This window comes from Mesocricetus auratus, unplaced genomic scaffold, assembly GCF_017639785.1.
Source record: "Mesocricetus auratus isolate SY011 unplaced genomic scaffold, BCM_Maur_2.0 Super-Scaffold_100018, whole genome shotgun sequence".
In the NCBI taxonomy this organism is placed as follows: domain Eukaryota; kingdom Metazoa; phylum Chordata; class Mammalia; order Rodentia; family Cricetidae; genus Mesocricetus; species Mesocricetus auratus.
The window spans coordinates 23,321,928-23,338,887 of NW_024429199.1; the positions used below are offsets into that span (position 1 = coordinate 23,321,928).

The following is a 16,960-nucleotide window of genomic DNA, read 5'->3' on the forward strand; positions in this document are numbered from 1 at the left end:
CATCTTTTGTGAGTTGGAGGTCCAAAGGAAAGTCTGTATACACAGGATTATGTAGAGAGACTCATGAAAAATAAATAAATAAGTAAATAATGAAAACAAAGCTGGCCTAGAACTTGTGGGAATCTTCCCTTGCTTTTACAGCCTTGTAGACAAACTGTGTTGCCCATAGAAATTTATGGTGAAAATTTAGTGCAACCCAATGATAATGGCCTGTGAGCAGAAATTAAGTGTTTATTTCTCCTAAAATCTGGAAATTTTCTGATATGCCTTCATATTTTATTTATTTAATAGAGGGCCTCAAGCATCCCAGGCTGACCTCGAACTCACGACATAGCTGAGGATACTTTAAAGACATGCACCACTGTGTTCTGCTTCTGTAGAGCTAGAACCTAGGGCTTCATGAACGCTAGAAAAACACTCTACTGATTGAGCTATGTTCCTAGTCCTTCATAGGCAAAAACTATCATAAACTAGTTCCCCGTATTTTAGGAAACAGAACCAGTTTTTGAGGGTACTACAAAGAGGTGTTACACAAAATGTATGGTAAGTGTATCATTTATAAAGACATAAAAGCAAAGCCAAAATTCCAAAATGAATATTAAGTTTGAACTTACCATAACTGGGCAAAATACACAGGTTGAGTGGTATCATCAGTAGAACTATGCACCCCAGGAGAATAAAAGGCACCTCATAGCCAAAGGATTGATACAAAAAGCCACCTAAAGGGGGACCTGCTATCAGGCCCAGTCCAGAGAAAACCTCAAGGCTTCCCTAAAAGGTGAAAAAAACAAAAGAAAATTTAGTTAATGTATTATAGTTGAAGAATTATGAATGTCAGGCATAATGGCTGAAGCAGGTGGATCTCTGTGAGTTCCAGGCCAGTCAGGACCACATAGTCAGATCCTGTCTCTAAATGCTTGGGACTGTAAACCTAGCCTCCCTGTGGCATGGATACTAGAGGAGACCCTACTACCTGACATTTTCCCAAACATGTATAATTTGTAACCACATTCAAATATATATATATGTGTGTGTGTATATATATATATATATACATACATACATACATACTTTTGGGTTTTTTGTTTTGTTTTGTTCTGTTTTTTTGAGACAGGGTCTCTCTGTATTGTTTTGGAGGCTGTCCTGGAACTCTCTCTGTAGACCAGGCTGGCCTCGAACTCATAGAGTTTCCCCTGCCTCTGCCTCTGCCTCCTAAGATTAAAGGCTGTGCCACCAACGCCCAGCTACATTCAAAATTTTTGTCTTTATATCCTCAGGTAAGTGTAGCTGCCACCCTTTACCGAAGAGGCTTCTTTTGCGGCCGACGGAGACAAGTGTGGAGATCTACAACTGATCATAATACAAAGCACAACCACCACACCTGCACCACAGCCCCGTGCCGAAGTCTGGGGGACACCAAGGGATAAGGGGCTGAAGACTGGAGGAGCCAGAAGCCCAGGACAACTGCTGCGAGACAGTGCCCTCTACACATGACATCCAGGAAAACTGCACCCGGGAAATCTCAACAATACAGTCACCTGAACAAGACAAGCAACGACTACGCTGTCTGACATGTCACGTGGATGGGGAAATTTTACAAAGCTTTATCCCCAGATGAAGAGCTATAGACGATCAATGGCTCCTGAGAAATCATGAATCAGTTTTCTCCAGGGGCAAGCCTCCTGATAGGTAGGTTATCCAATCCAGCAACACTAAATGGATTCCGTTGGTTGAGGCTGTATTTACACACACACACATATACATACACACATACAAACATACACATACACACAAACATGCACACACACAAACACAAAGAACAGTAATTAAAGAGGAGAGCAGGGTGGAAATTATATAAACATTGCACTCGTATGAAATTCTCAAAAACTTAAATAAAAAAGGAATTATGAGAGTACTATTTGAAAAAAGGTTGTTTCACAATTCACACAACACACACACACACACACACACACACACACACACACACACGTTCATTTATATAGTGACCTGGTGGCACTGTTTGCAGTGTCAAGCTGGGTGTGGTGACAGACACCGGGTGCAATCCCAGCACCCAGGAGAAAGAGATGCAGACAGAAAGGCCAAGAGTTTAAGGTCAACCTTTGGGAGCTCTAGTCAGCTTGAGCTGTGTGAGTCCCTGTTCTAAACAAACAGACAAACAAACAAACGAACAGACGCAAATGATTTCAATGCTCACGATTTAGATAAAGCAGGTTATATCTATACCGCGGAATTGTACACAGTCTGTAAGGGAAGAATAAGAACAGTTTTATAAGCAGATAGAGAAGACCTTGAGTGAACTTGACAGTATAATCAGCAAGTTGTTGAATGTTGTGAAGAGTATGCCAGCATACGTGTGAAGAAAAGAAGGGGGAATCATGTCGTCATTCCATATGCATATGTACGTGTGTGTACACATTGACATGTAATCTTGGGAAGCCACCTGAGATACTGACTGCTCTCTTGGAGCAGCTGGGACACTGGGAGCCTGAACAGCAGATGTGTATATGAAGTCAGAACAGCAATGGTAAATGTCAAGCATGTACTATATTCCATATCCCACTTTATAACTTTTGGATTTTACTCTGCATAAAATTAACTAAAATTAAACAAGGCAGTCCTATGAAAAAGAATTTCACTGTTAAGGGAATTGTGCCATTTTAAGTCTTTAAATACACCAATGGTTTATAATTTTACAATCTTAAGATTCACAGAGTACACAGAACCATCATGATTAATTAATTAATGGAATGTGTTGGCTTTGACTGCAGCTTTGTGTGGGAGGTTGGGAGGGCAAGTCTACTTTTCTCTTGCTGATCTCAAATGCCAGTGGGTGACTGTCACCATCATAGGAATTTCCTGGGCAGCACTGTCCAGGGTGTTCTAACTCTTTAAAAGGTCGATGAGTTTTATATGGAAAAAGCTAGCCCATGGCCAAGCTGACACAGGCGGTACTCAGTGAAGTCAAAATTATCTGGTGCTCCTCAGACAAGAGAGTGCTTTGATGACTTTCAAGAAGACCTCTGAGACCTCTCGCACACATCCGGGAAAAGTGAAGATGCTCATGAGACCAGTGTCTATCATGAAGCAAAACTTCTGTCACGTAGAGGAAAGCTATGGGCAGTCCAGTCAGGGTCTACTCACAGGGTCACAGGGACATAAGAAAAGGCTACTCAGCTGAGTTAGAAGTGGTTAGAAACAAAATCAAGGTGGGGAGGGGTGCTAGAGAGATGGCTCAGCAGTTAGATCACTTGCTCTTGCAGAGAACCTGAGCCTGTTCCAGCACCCATATGGTGGCTTCCAGCCGCCAAAACTCCAGTTCCAGGGGACCCCACTTCTGATCTCTGTACGACCTGGGAACAAAGTGGTGTGTATTCATACATGCAGGCAAAACACTCATACACTAAGAAAACAAATCTTCAAAATTACTTTAAGGGTGATTTTTAAAAAATGGTTGGGACCATGTTTACTCATCGAGTTGCCCATGCAGGGACCAGGAAGAGCACCTAAGGGAGACTGGAGATCAGCTTCTTTTTGTTTTCTTTTTTGGACACAGGGTCTCACTGTGTAGCACTGGCTGGCCTGGCACTTGCTCTGTGCCTGTGTGTGTGTGTGTGTGTGTGTGTGTGTGTGTAAGGATTCAGACATTATGCTGGCCTGTCCCTGTCACCTGGCAGAATGCATTCAGGCAGTACCTTGGTCAGCCCAGGTGCAAAGGACCCCTTTAAAAGAAAGACCTCAGCCGGGCGTTGGTGGTGCACGCCTTTGATCCCAGCACTCGGGAGGCAGAGGCAGGCGGATCTCTTGTGAGTTCGAGGCCAGCCTGGTCTACCGAGCGAGTTCCAGAGAAACCCTGTCTCGAAAAAACAAATTAAAAAAAAAAAGAAAGAAAGAAAGACCTCTGCCCATTTAAGCGCGTTCCTTCTTCTATCTTTCCTGCTGCTCCCCTGGGGCAGACAGGACTTTTCCTGTCTCCCTTTTCCCTTCTGTCCACTCTGTCTCTGTGTCTATTTACCTCTTGTCTCTTTTCTTCCCCCTTCCCTTTCTAATAAAACTTCTCACTTAAGCCCTGTCTTCCTGGCATGTTTGCCCCTCTGCCTCTTGTCACCGTCGTCTGACATGGAATCGGCCATTTTTCCCCTTGCGCTTTATCCTCACAGTGTGGACCCGTCTGACCTCAGCCTCCCAGAGATCCACCTGCCTCTGCATCCTGAGTGCTAGGATTAAAGCCATGAGCCACCATTCTAGGCTTCGCCTCCTTTTCAAATCCTCCCCTCCTGTGGTAGAGTTGTCACAGAGAGTTGTGAGATGTTTGATCGCATTCTGACAATAAAGTCTGCTTTGAATCACAGGGTGCAGGTAGCTACTAACTGACCAAAATGAACCACATAGAGGTTTTGGAGGACTGAGGACAGATGGAGAGACAGGAAGTAGTAGGGCGGGGCTTAGAGAGGGTCTCAGCCCTTTTGGATAGAGAGACAGAAGACAAGAGGTCACTAGTTGCTTTTCCGCTGCCTCTCTGATCATTCGGGTTCTTACCCCTGTATCTGACGCCCAAGATTTTATTGATAAAGAATAATTAGATAAACATTTCAGACGGTCATCATTTCTTTGTTTTTGTTTTCCAGACAGTGACTCACTGAGTCATCCATGCTGGCCTCAAACTTTTGATTCTCCAACCTTCACTTCCCAAGTAGTGGGTAAGAGGTTATGTGTCCCACACCCAGCAATGCTGTGCTTTTTAATTTGTCACTTTACTGCAGGAAACAGAAATCACAACAAAAGGGGGAGCATTACGCAAGAGAGTGGGGAAAAGCATGTAAGAACACATCAAACCAATGATTTGGCCAGGTAAAAAGGAAAATAAGAACACGTTCTCATTGCATACCAAGACAGTAGCCACATTATTTGGGAAGGCCTTTGCGAGGATAGAAGATGATGCTGTTATTGCTGCACCAAAACCTATGGCATCTACGATTCTCACCAGAAAACACATGACGATAAATGTGGGTCCTTCTGGAAGCTGGTCCAAGACACTGAAAAAAGAAGACAATTGCCAAGTGTTAAACTGGTTTTAATTGTTTAATTCACTCTACTTCCTGAAGACAGTCATACAATCCAAAGTTACTATATAAAGTCTTTTTAGAAATCTTTTGCTGGGTGTTGGTGGCGCACGCCTTTAATCCCAGCACTTGGGAGGCAGAGGCAGGCAGATCTCTGTGAGCTCCAGGCTAGCCTGGTCTACAGAGCAAGTTCTAGGACAACTAGGGCTGTTACACAGAGTCACCCTATCTCAAGAAACAAACAAAAAAACAGTTGGTACACTTGTAATTAGGGAATCGTGATATGAAAGCCCAAGGCCATGTCTTTAATCTCAGCATTCAGAGGCTGAGGAAAGTAGATTACTATGAGTTCAAGGCCAGCCAGGTATACATAGCAAGTTCCAGGCCACTCATGGCTACACAGTGACACCCTGTCTCAAAAACAACAAAAGAAAAGGAGGAGGGGTTGAACCAGAGAGCTTGTCTAGGAACATTGCACCAGAAGAGGAGAGAAGCGGGAAGCTAAGAAAGACTGCTGGTAATTCTGACTCAGTACTTGCAGCCAGGTGTCTTTGAGCTAATCCTGTAAGAAATAGATTCTCATTTCTGTTTAAGCAAAAAGTTTCTATGACTCAGAAGACCACTGATTCCCATCACGAGGACCCACAGGAGTCCCGGTGGATGCATTTAGGAGCCACGGTTCAAGGCCAGCCTGCTCTACAGAGAGAGTTCCAGGACAGCCTTCAAAACAATACAGAGGAACCCTGTCTCGAAAAACCAAAAAAAGAAAAAAAAACATTTTCTGGGGGGTTGTGGTGGCTCACACCTTTAATCCCAGCACTCAGGAGGCAGAGACAGGCAGACCTCTGAGTTCGAGGCCAGCCTGGTCTACAAAGCTACACAGAGAAACCCCGTCTCAAAAAACAAAAACAAACAAAAAGATAACAACATTTCTGATTGCTACCCACCCACCTCCTTCCACCATTAATCACATGTCATTCATCTGACAGTCTAGTAGTGCTTAGTACGGATTGGTCTAAAGAGCCATCAATAGCCTGGCAGAGGTGGCACACATACCATTAATCCCAGAGCTCAAGAGGCAGAGGCAGGTGGATCTCTGAGTTTGAGGCCAGACAGCTTGATCTACAGACAACCAAGTCTACACAGAGAAACCCTGTCTCTAAAAACAAAAACAAAAAAGAGCCATGAATGGGCTAGTGACATGCCTCAGTGGGTAAGTGTCTAGCAGCACACGCTAGGCAGCCTGAGTTCAATACCTGCAATCCATGTAATGGTGGAGTGATGACAGTGACATGGTGACAGTGTTGCCCCCTGTCCTCCACATGTGCAGCACCCCCACCATACGCATACGGTAACAGTCCATTTTTAAGAAAAACTTCCAGGTCATTAACATTTTCGCCAATAGACTATGAGATCCCCCGTGTTTCCAAACATTAGAAAGTTACTCACCCAAAGAGAATCGTAACTCCCCCTGAGATAAACATCCCTGCTATAAACATAAATTTGGCTCCAATTTGCACAAGCTATAATAAAAGGCAAAGAAGAGTGGTAAGTTGATTGCTTCCAGAAGTCCACGTCTACATAAACAAACCCACTCTATCGGAACATATAAGATTGCAGGAAAGCATGTGGAGTTAATATATTAAAATAATTACTTAAAAGAACTGTAATGTAAATTGTTTATAAGCATGGACGGAACTAACTAATCAACCACAAGATAGAACTGTGGCATAATTAATTGAAAAGGTAACGATATCATTTCCATATCCGTAGGCATTTTAGATTAGTAAATTATAGTCATGCACCACATGATTTTTGAAAACTAAAATATGTATCTGAGCACCAATACTTACATATTTTCCAAACACTAAAGATGCCAGCAACTCAAATAAAGCATAGCATCCGAAGATCATCCCAATCATGGTGTTGCTGGCCCCCTTCTTTTCTGCCTTAGAAGAAGCAGAAATAGGAATAAAATTGGAATGATGAAACAGTATGGGTGGAGGCGAGAATGAAGTCAGAGCATCGCCTTGTGACTTCCATGTATGTATGGCCATTTCCAAGACGTGGGGACACACTACAATGTCCGCATAATAGACATTCATTTTGTAAATATCAACTTACCAAGTAGCAGGTTCCTTGTAACATTTTCATACATAGTTAATTTTTGTCGGCCCTGCCCCTACTCTATCTCCCTGTGCAAACCTTCCCATTCCTGGTATTTTTTTTTTTTTTTTTGGTTTTTCGAGACAGGGTTTCTCTATGGCTTTGGAGACTGTCCTGGAACTCACTCTGTAGACCAGGCTGGTCTCGAACTCACAGAGATCCGCCTGCCTCTGCCTCCCGAGTGCTGGGATTAAAGGTGTGCACCACCAACGCCCGGCTCCCATTCCTGGTATTTAAAACATTTATTTTAAAATAAGTAAGGTGAGGAAAAACAAGAAGGTAAATGGCAAAAATATAGACCTGATGTGAAATAATTCACTTAGTATACCTATAAAGAATTCCCTTTATCTGGATAAAAGTCAGTATTAAGAATATTTTTTAAAAAAAAAAACACTTTGGATGAGGAAATCTGTACTCTGTCTCTCAGTCACAGGACTCAGGAAACAGTTCAAGTAGACTGACTTCCTTTTTAGTATAAGTTCTGATTATAGAATTGCTCTCCACCAAAAACAGAAACAAGCAAAAAAAAAAAAATCACATGCCAGCTGTCAGTTCTAGAAGAAAATATACAAAACCGAAAAAAAGTCGAAGAAGTAAATGCCACGAACTGGCGAATAGAGTCCTACGAGTCCACTTCAACTGGGCCACATGAAGGCGCCAACTGGTCTGCTCCGTGCCTCCTGCCATGCTTAATCTGGGAAGAGTTCCCGCCCCCACTCCCCCAACCCCACCCCCACCCGGTGAGGATGCTCCCCACATGATTCTGACACTCGTGGGTATTTAACTCTCCATGTGCTGGAATAATTAATGGTTATAGCCTGTTCCACCAGGGACCTCTGAACTTTGCTAGAGATGACGTAGCACTTATTCTGAATCTACTTTTGTGTGTGTGCCTGAGTGTAAGTTTCTGCACCCACAAGCATGCTGGAGTCTATGGAGGCACGGATCCCCCGGGACTGGAGTTACAGCAGTTGTGTGAGTGCTGGGAACTGAACTCATAGCCTTTTTGCAAGAACAACAAGTGTTCTTAACCACGTAGCCCTCTCGCCAGACCCTAAAGCCACTTGTGAAACTGTGCAAGTGTGGCTGCCCTGTGAGCTTCTGAGGTGGTGGCCAAAGGCGGAGCTCTATGCAGACCCCTCTAGCAGTGTGAGAAGTTCTTTTCAGAAACCTCTACTCAGCTAAAGCTGAGATTATTATTATTATTGTATGGCTTTTTGAGACAGGGTTTAGTGTAGCCCAAGCTGACCCAAGACTTGCTGTGTAGCTGAGGCTGGCTTTGAATTCCTCCTGACCCTCCCGCCTCTGCCTCCCAAGTGCTAAGATTACAGGCACATGCAATCACACTTGATGTATGATGTCAGGGACCAAAGACAGAGCTGCACGTGTGCTAGGCAAACACTACCAACTGAGCTGTGTCCCCAGTCTGTACCAGGGCTCTTTACTTCAGTGCAGAGAAAGAATGTCAAGACAAGTTCATATGAAGCTAAGTTGAAGCCTATTATGAGGTACAGTTTATTATATTTTAAATAGATTTAAGCATAGACATTAGACAGAGAAAGATGAGGTGAAGCTTAGGAATCCAGAGAGGCATTTAGGAAGGGATGGTACACACCCAAATGTGTGTGTGGTCTCGAGAGAATCAGTCTGCTGTCTTTACAACAGCCATGCAAATACTCCCTTAATTTTTCCTATCTTTGCCTTAGATCCTCACATTGAGCTATTGCTATATCCATTTAAGGGTTAAGATATGCATTTGTCGGAGCAGGTGGTGCATACCTTTAATCCCAGCACTCTGGAGGCTGAGGCAGAGGGATCTCTGAGTTTGAGGCCAGCCTGGTCTACATAGCAAGTACCAGGCTATCCAGAGCTACATAGGGAGACCCTGTATCAAAAAAGGGAACAATTTTTATGAAACAAGAGTGTGAAGCCTGACCCTCGAGTGGCTGTTCTTTGAGAGTCATCAGTCACCTTTTACACACCCTGTGTCAGGCTGTGTCCCATGAATGTTTATGGTCAGAAGAGTAGTTTCAATTCATCCTTTCACCACAGCATCAAATAACTTTACATAGATGCACATACCTGAGAACCCTCCAGAATGTATCCTTGGGCCTGGACAGATGGACCAGCAGCTCAGAGCAACTGTTGCTCTCACATGGCTTATAACCACTCATAAGTGCAGCCTCAGGGGACCTACCTTCTTCTGACCTCTGAGGGTACTGCATGTATGAGGTACACATGCATACATGCACAAAATAAAATAAGTAAATCTTTAAAAATCAACTTTTATATACATATTTCAAAACTATTCTCTACAATAGCCACAACTATATTGCTTTTCCTTTTTTTCTCTAATTATAGTTCCTGTGTGTGTGTGTGTGGTGTGTGTGTGTGTGTGCGCGCGCGCGAGAGTACACAAGCTCGTGACTATACAGGTGCCTTCGAACAGGAGCACCCATAAGGAGGCCGGAGCGTGACATTGGTGTCTTATGCCACTGCTCCCCTCATAGCCTTCAAATGGGGTTTTTCAATGAACCCGCTTTGCTTCAGGCTAATCTAGGCTGGCTAGTGAGCCCTTACCATCTCCCTGTTTCTGCCCCTAGTGTTGGGTTTCAAGCTATGCCCGGCTTTTTACATGGGTGCTGGAGAATCGAACTCAGGTTCTCATGCTTGTGGAACATGTGTTGAGTCCTCTCCTCAGCCCCTCCAGCCATGATTTTAAGAAAAACAACTTCTCTGTCCCCTCCCATGTAAGCTATGTGAGAGTTAGGAGCCAGGATTTGGGACACAAAACAAATTATATATAGCCATCTTATTATAATAACAATATCTTATTTGGGTTTTTTTCTTTTTTTTTTTTTCGGTTTTTCGAGACAGGGTTTCTCTGTGTTGAAACTATGAGACCTGTGCCTTCGGGGTTTTGTAAACACAATAGTTCAGAGACTGGGTGTAGAAACTCAAGTCAGTCAGGTTCTTTTTGTTCTCTTTATAATATTCCTCCCCTCAGAAAATAAGACAGAACCGGCTGGAATGAGAATAGTCTTATAATCTGTCAGACAAGGTAGATGAGAGTTACAAGTCAGGAATTCTCTCTCTCTCTCTCTCTCTCTCTCTCTCTCTCTCTCTCTCTCTCTCTCTCTCACACACACACACACACACACACACACACGCACACACACACACACACACAAACACACACACACAAGTAAATATAATAAAAATATCCTTTAAATAAGATATTGCAACTGGGTGTTGTTAGTGCACGCCTTTAATCCCAGCACTCGGGAGGCAGAGGCAGGCGGATCTCTGTGAGTTCCAGGCCGCCCTGGTCTCCAGAGGGAGTCCTAGGACAGCCTCCAAAGCAATACAGAGAAAGTCTGTCTCGGAAAAAACAAAAACAAACAAACAAACAAAAACATACCCTTAAGTGTTTCCCTGAGTTCTGTAGCCAATTAAGCAAATCAATCTAATCCAAAGATGGTATGCATGAACCCTAACTTATAGTCAGTCACAAGGACGAGGTTAGACAACATGGGGTCTGTCACTGGCATTTGAAAGCAGGGAGCAGTCCTGGGACTGAGATATCTCCAAGTGACAGTCACAATTGTTCTGAATTAGAGAACACTGTTGTATGCTGCCAAAGAGTTATTTGCTTGCTAGAGAAAAAGGAGTCAGAGATCACTGTGTCTTTGAGGCCACAAAAGTGATCTGTGTTGTGAATACATAGGAATTGAATTTCCCTTGGTTTTCCCCTTCTCTGCTGGCCATTTTTTTTTTCCAAGACAGGGTTTCTCTGTGGCTTTGGAGGCTGTCCTGGAACTAGCTCTTGTAGACCAGGCTGGCTTCGAACTCACAGAGATCCGCCTGCCTCTGCCTCCTGAGTGCTGGGATTAAAGGTGTTCTGCTGGCCATTTTTATGCCAACTTAATATGAGCTTGAGTCTCTGGAGAATGGGGAGTCTCAATTGAAAAAACTGCCTCAATAAAATCAGGCGGGGTGGTGGTGGTGTCACATGCTTTTAATCCCAGCACTTGGGAGGCAAAGGCAGAAAGATCTCTGAGTTCGAGGTCAGCCTGGTCTACACAGTGAGTTCCAGGACAGCTGGGACTGTTACACAGGGAAATCCTCTCTTAAAAAACAAACAAACAAACAAACAAAAATCAGGCTATAGGCAGGCCTGTAGGGCATTTTCTTAATTAGTGATTTGTGGGGCAGAGCCCAGCCCATGGTAGGTGGGGTCACCCCTGAGCAGGTTCTATAAGAAAGCAGGCCAAGCAAGCCTTAAGGACAAGGCAGTAAGCAGCACCCCTCCATGGCCGCAAATCAGCTCCTGCCGTATTTGAGTTCCTGCCCTGTCTTCCTTCAGTGATGAACCGTGATATGGAAGTCAAATAAACTCTTTCCTCCCCAACCTGTTTTTTTGGTCATTGTATTTCATCATCACAATAGAAACCCTAAGTAAAGGGGCTGGAGAGCTGGCTCAGTGGTTAAGAGCACTGACTGCTCTTCCAAAGGACCTAGGTTCAATTCCCAGCATCCACATGGCAGTTTAAAATCATCTGTAACTCATGTCCCAGGGGATCTGATGCCCGCTTCTGACCTCCACAGGTACCAAGCATATACAGGATGCAGGCAAAAACCCCAAGCACATAAAATAAATACGTAAATAAATAAATAAATGGAAAAGAGAAAGAAAAAGAAAAGAAAAAAAGCCAAATTAAGATGCCACCTTCTGCCTGTGGGTCATGACCCCTATGGCAGGGGTGGTGCATCAGATATCTTGCACATCAGATATTTACATTATGATCCGTGATTACAGTTATGAAGTAGCAACGAAAATAATTTTATGCTTGGGGGTCAGCACAACATGAGGAACTGTACTGAAGACTTATAGAATTAGGGAGGTTTGAACCACTGCCTTAGGGGGCTCCCATCACTATTTTTTCACGGAACCCAAATCTGCACAACCGCTCTTCAGTGACCAAGTCCTGGGCATACATTCCAGCGTTCTTGCATTCCAGCTGCAGCTTGCCCCTCAGAGTCTCAGCCTTCTATCAAGGTCTCACTCTGCCCTAAGCTTAAGCCCCGTGAGCTGTCTTCTGTTCCACAAGAATGTGCCATTCACTTTGCTCTTCCCCTGGCCACATCTGTAATGACGCCCTCCTCTGTTATTTACCGTCGAAGCTATCATTTCTCAGAACACACCTCACTTAACCTGAAGAGCCTCAGGGCCACACCTTTCTCCTTGGCTCGATTCTGCCCAAAGATAGGGAAGCATCTTCCCTCCTCAGTATCGTCACTCCTGGCCATCTTTACCTAAAAAACACCCGAGCCGGGCATTGGTGGCGCATGCCTTTAATCCCAGCACTCAGGAGGCAGAGGCAGGCGGATCTCTGTGAGTTCGAGGCTGGGCTGGACCGACAGCCTCCAAAACAATACAGAGAAACCCTGTCTCGTAAAACCAAAAAAAAAGAAATTGGACTAACTAGGAAAGTCCTTCACTTCTGAGATTATTTTAAAGTAACACGAAAGGATCTTCATTATTGTCTCTCATGATGGGATGGTTGTAGGCACCAAGTGGATGAATAGGAGGCAGCATGTGCTTAAAGCCAATGAGTGTAGTGTGGGTGTGGAGCCACATTGTTCCGTTAGCAGGAAAGCCTTTCTGGTAGCACACGGATTGAAGGACTGCATGCTCTCAAGGCAGTTTGAGAACTGAGAAGTTGTCAGTGTGCTGGGATCCAATAAACATTTGGACATAATGTCTGAATGTGCCCCAATTAGTTCCCTTCCAGCCATATTATATGCATGGGCTCCATACCCCAGGTGAACCTTTGTGCCTCCAGCTACAGTTCCCAAGACCATGTAAAGGGCAAAGATTAGAGGGAGCCTGGCAACGTTAATCAGAATCCTTCCTTTGGGTAAATATTAAATCTGGAGCGTATAATACATTCAGGATGAATATCCTGGACTACCCCACCTTCGGAGTCAGAGTCTGACTATATAACCATGACTGCCTGGAACTCATTATAGACCAGGCTCCTACAATTTGCTACTTGCCTATGCTTTCTAACTACTGGGATTAAAGGCATGAGCCACCACACTGGGCTACAAACAACCTAATTCTAAAGTACATATAATCCCAACACCAGAAGACACACTAATAGCCTTTTGGCAGTATTGGCATCTCGCTCATTTGATGAATCTCCTTTTGTCAGCTATAGATGCCAAATAAAGATTAATCAAACCACACGGCAAAATACATAACACTTAGAAAGTCAAGCCTGTTTTAGGAGAATTACCCAGCAAGAGGACGGACATTCTTTTTTTTTTCTCTCTCTCTCTTTCTTCTGATATTAAACACTAAGAAATGTTCTCCCAACAGGGGAGGAGGACTCTAGGTGATGTGCTTGTGTGTAACCAGGAAGACCCGAGTTGGATTCTCAGAACCCACATAAAACCCTGAGCTTGCTGGCATACCAGCCCTGGGAGGTGGAGGCAGGAGGATTCCAGGCGCTTGCTGGTTAGCCAGTCTAGCTGAATTGGTGAGCTCCAAGTACAGTAAAAGACCATGTCTTGATGAAGATGCCTGACATTGACTTCTGGCCTCTCTGCACATATGCACTAATACACTCACACACACACACACACACAATCTATCATTATCTATACTGTAGGCACATTTTTTATATTTTATTTATTTTGAAGAATTTTAATTATGTGTGTATGCATATGTGTCTGTATGGAGATATTTACGTGTGAGTGCCAGTGCCCATGGAAGCCAAAGTCATCAGATTCCTCTGCAGCTAGAGTTATGGTTATGAACTATTTCTTCTTCTTTTTCTTTTTTTTTTTTTTTTGTTTGTTTTGTTTTTCAAGACAGGGTTTCTCTTTATTGTTTTGGAGTCTGTCCTGGAACTCGCTCTGTAGACCAGGCTGGCCTCGAACTCACAGAGATCCGCCTGCCTCTGCCTCCCGAGTGCTGGAATTAAAGGCGTGCGCCACCACCGCCCGGGTGGTTATGAACTTCTTGATGTGGGTGCTGGGAACTAAACTGAGGTCATCTGGAAAAGCAGGACACACTCTTGACTGCTGAGCCACGCCCCCCATATTCTTACATTTTATATCCACTAAAATTACATAACTGAAAGACTTTCTAGACCAACCTGGTCTACAAGAGCTAGTTCCAGGACAGCCTCCAAAGCCACAGAGAAACCCTGTCTCGAAAAAAACAAAACAAAAATAATACTTTCTAAAATATGTTTATATAGATATAAAAATGTTTTACCTCCTTGGGGAAAAATGGTCCAAGGATGGAATAGGCCATCATGCAACCCAAATTCATGGATGCTGCTGACACCAGTACATAAATCTGTTCTCTTGACAGTCTCCCAGATGTCTCTCTTGTACTTCTTCCGGAGCTGTCACCTTGAATGCAAACATACTGCTATGACAAGGATGTAATTGGGATTCTGGGTAAAAAATACAAGTGACATCTTACTGTCGAGTTAGTAGACTCTGAAAACACTTGTTGAACTAAAAAGCTATTCTAAATTGAGCCATTATGACCCAACACAAAACAAGCCTGGAATATCACTGCAAATTTGAAACATGATTTTCATGCATAGACTGTTCTGTTAGAATTTCAGTGCAGAAGATACTAAGCCATCTGGTCTATCTTGATATACAATGAGAGGGACAAATGTGTTCACATCCCTATGATGATAAGCACCAGGGTGCTTTGTCAACTGCCTCAGGCTGTGAAGAAAGACATCTCATTTTCTCAAGCTACTGGTTTCACATGCTACAGACTCAGCCAGGGCTTAAATGTTTTAACGGGTAATGCTAGCTCTTCACCAGAGGCATGCTAGCTCATTTCCAGTCATTCAGTTGGTGAACTTAACATTCTGGAAAGACAAGACTCACAAATGTGCATAATCAAGTCATTTTCGCTACTAGTTACTAGTCTTTTGAATCAACTCATTATTTTGTTTCCATAGTTGGAACTGTCAAAGAACCAACCAATCTCTCAGCTTCACATGTCCAAGTAGATGCCTTAGACATTTTTAAATTAAGTGATTCTGAGAGGGAACAAAAAAAGAAAATTGCTTTTGATCTGATGTCGCTCCAGAGACAGTCGCTGTGGGCCAGGAGGAAAAAAATCCTATGAAAGATGAGGAAGTCTTAAGAATCCTATTAAAAATGCCCGAGTTGTAGAAAGGAAATGAGAGAAAGTTAGAAAGGAGTAGGCCAGTGAACACCCTGAGACCAAAGAAAACAGTTTAGGCCTGATGGTGCGGTGTTGTTAATTTGAAGGCATTCTGAAGCCCCCTACCTGAGAAAGCATAGCACATGTATTCCCCAAACCGGAGAAAAGAAATGCTGGCCTGGACCCTACAGTCAGATCAGGCCCCACCCCTGGTGGAAGGTCTCAGGGGGAAAAAAAAAAAGCAAAGCTAAGCTAGATCCTATTTAAAGAGACAGGCCTGAAGCCAGTGGCAGCGACTGCGCGGATCACGGTCACCTCCTGTCAGCGCCGGAGCCGGGGACCCCGCTGCGTCCATGAGCTTCTGCTTCGATTCGCCGGAGACACCGGGTTCAATCGCCGCGGACTGGATGCGCAGGCCGTGGACGCACTACCGGGTCTTCGCTCAGCATTGCAGGTCCAGAGGTGGAGATCCGCGCCGAGTGCATGATCCCTTCCAGATCCCTGGAGCCGGGGACCCAGGCGTGAGGGCGGGCAGGGGCGGAGCTGGGGTCCCCGCCCACGTCTATCGCTGGCTCAATTGCTGCGTTGTGAATAAAGGAGAAAATTAGATCTCGTGCTCTTTAAAGAAAACTAGGCTCGTGCCTAAAGGGTGGAAATGACTGTGTGCGTGATCGCTGAAGGACGGACACTGAAGAAACGGAAGTGAGCAAAACTTTATATAACACCTGCAGACAAATGCTTGCAAGAAGGATAGGGATGCAGGCGAGGCGTCTGCGTTACAAACGGCTCGTCTGCTGTGTCTTTCTTTGGATGACAAGGTCCGTTTTTTCCATCTCCACAACTGGGGTCATAAGGCTTGTTGAGCTAGTAGCCTGAGTGATAAGAATTGCAAGCACGTGTCCCCTTTCTTCCACTTAAAGTATCCCAGCACAAATCTAGCTTCCACTTCGTCTTTTCCTTTTTTATTATTTGGGAAGGGCTTAAGTTTGGAAATCTGGGTCAAGGCGAAGAATCACACACCTGCAGTCGATGCGCTTTCAGTATGAACGATCCTCTTGTACAGCATGCCGACCTACTAGCAGATATGGTAGACATGATTGATATTTTACTATAATGCTAGGAGTTCTGCAATAGAATCGTTGGGAACGGGGTGTACTTCGGCAAAGCGAGCCTTGCGTGGTTCCTGGAGGGAGGGCTATTGTGTGAGTCTGTGTGTATGTTCCAAAGGAGGTTGTTGGATCCGCTGGAGATGGAGTTAAAGATGATCATGAACCACCTCACATGGGTGGTAGAAACAAACTAAACTTGGGTTCTCTGAAAGGACAATGAGTGCTCTTAACCACTGAGCACCACCAGTGCCGTTTTACCGTGTTCTCATTCCGAACTAACCTCTATCCACAGATTTTCCTTCGATTATTTCTTTTACAATCTTTCTTCTCAAAACTCACTTTCTGGACTATTAGTTGCATATGTTGGATCACCCAAAACTGGTCCTGTCATTTGT

At 44.1% G+C, this 16,960-nt stretch overlaps 1 protein-coding gene across 5 annotated transcripts in view; it reads right to left on the minus strand.

The window, feature by feature from the left end:
- Positions 1-16,156, minus strand: part of Slc18b1 (solute carrier family 18 member B1) — a 28,880-nt gene extending 12,724 nt beyond the window's left edge. Inside the window, exons 1-6 of one of the 5 annotated variants that reach the window (XM_021224215.2) lie at positions 15,772-16,156; positions 14,536-14,675; positions 6,935-7,030; positions 6,531-6,604; positions 5,003-5,054; positions 615-771 (exon numbers count right to left, since the gene is read on the minus strand). In XM_021224215.2, coding sequence (XP_021079874.1) covers positions 615-771; positions 5,003-5,054; positions 6,531-6,604; positions 6,935-7,030; positions 14,536-14,675; positions 15,772-15,811 — 559 coding nt within the window. In that variant the 5' untranslated portion in view covers positions 15,812-16,156. Of the gene's footprint in view, positions 1-614; positions 772-2,215; positions 2,263-4,906; positions 5,055-6,530; positions 6,605-6,934; positions 7,031-14,535; positions 14,676-15,582; positions 15,695-15,771 lie in introns of those variants that run through there. The other 4 variants (XM_013110212.3, XM_040728125.1, XM_040728127.1 and 1 more) reach the window with 4 other exon arrangements.
- Positions 16,157-16,960: the final 804 nt, after the last annotated feature.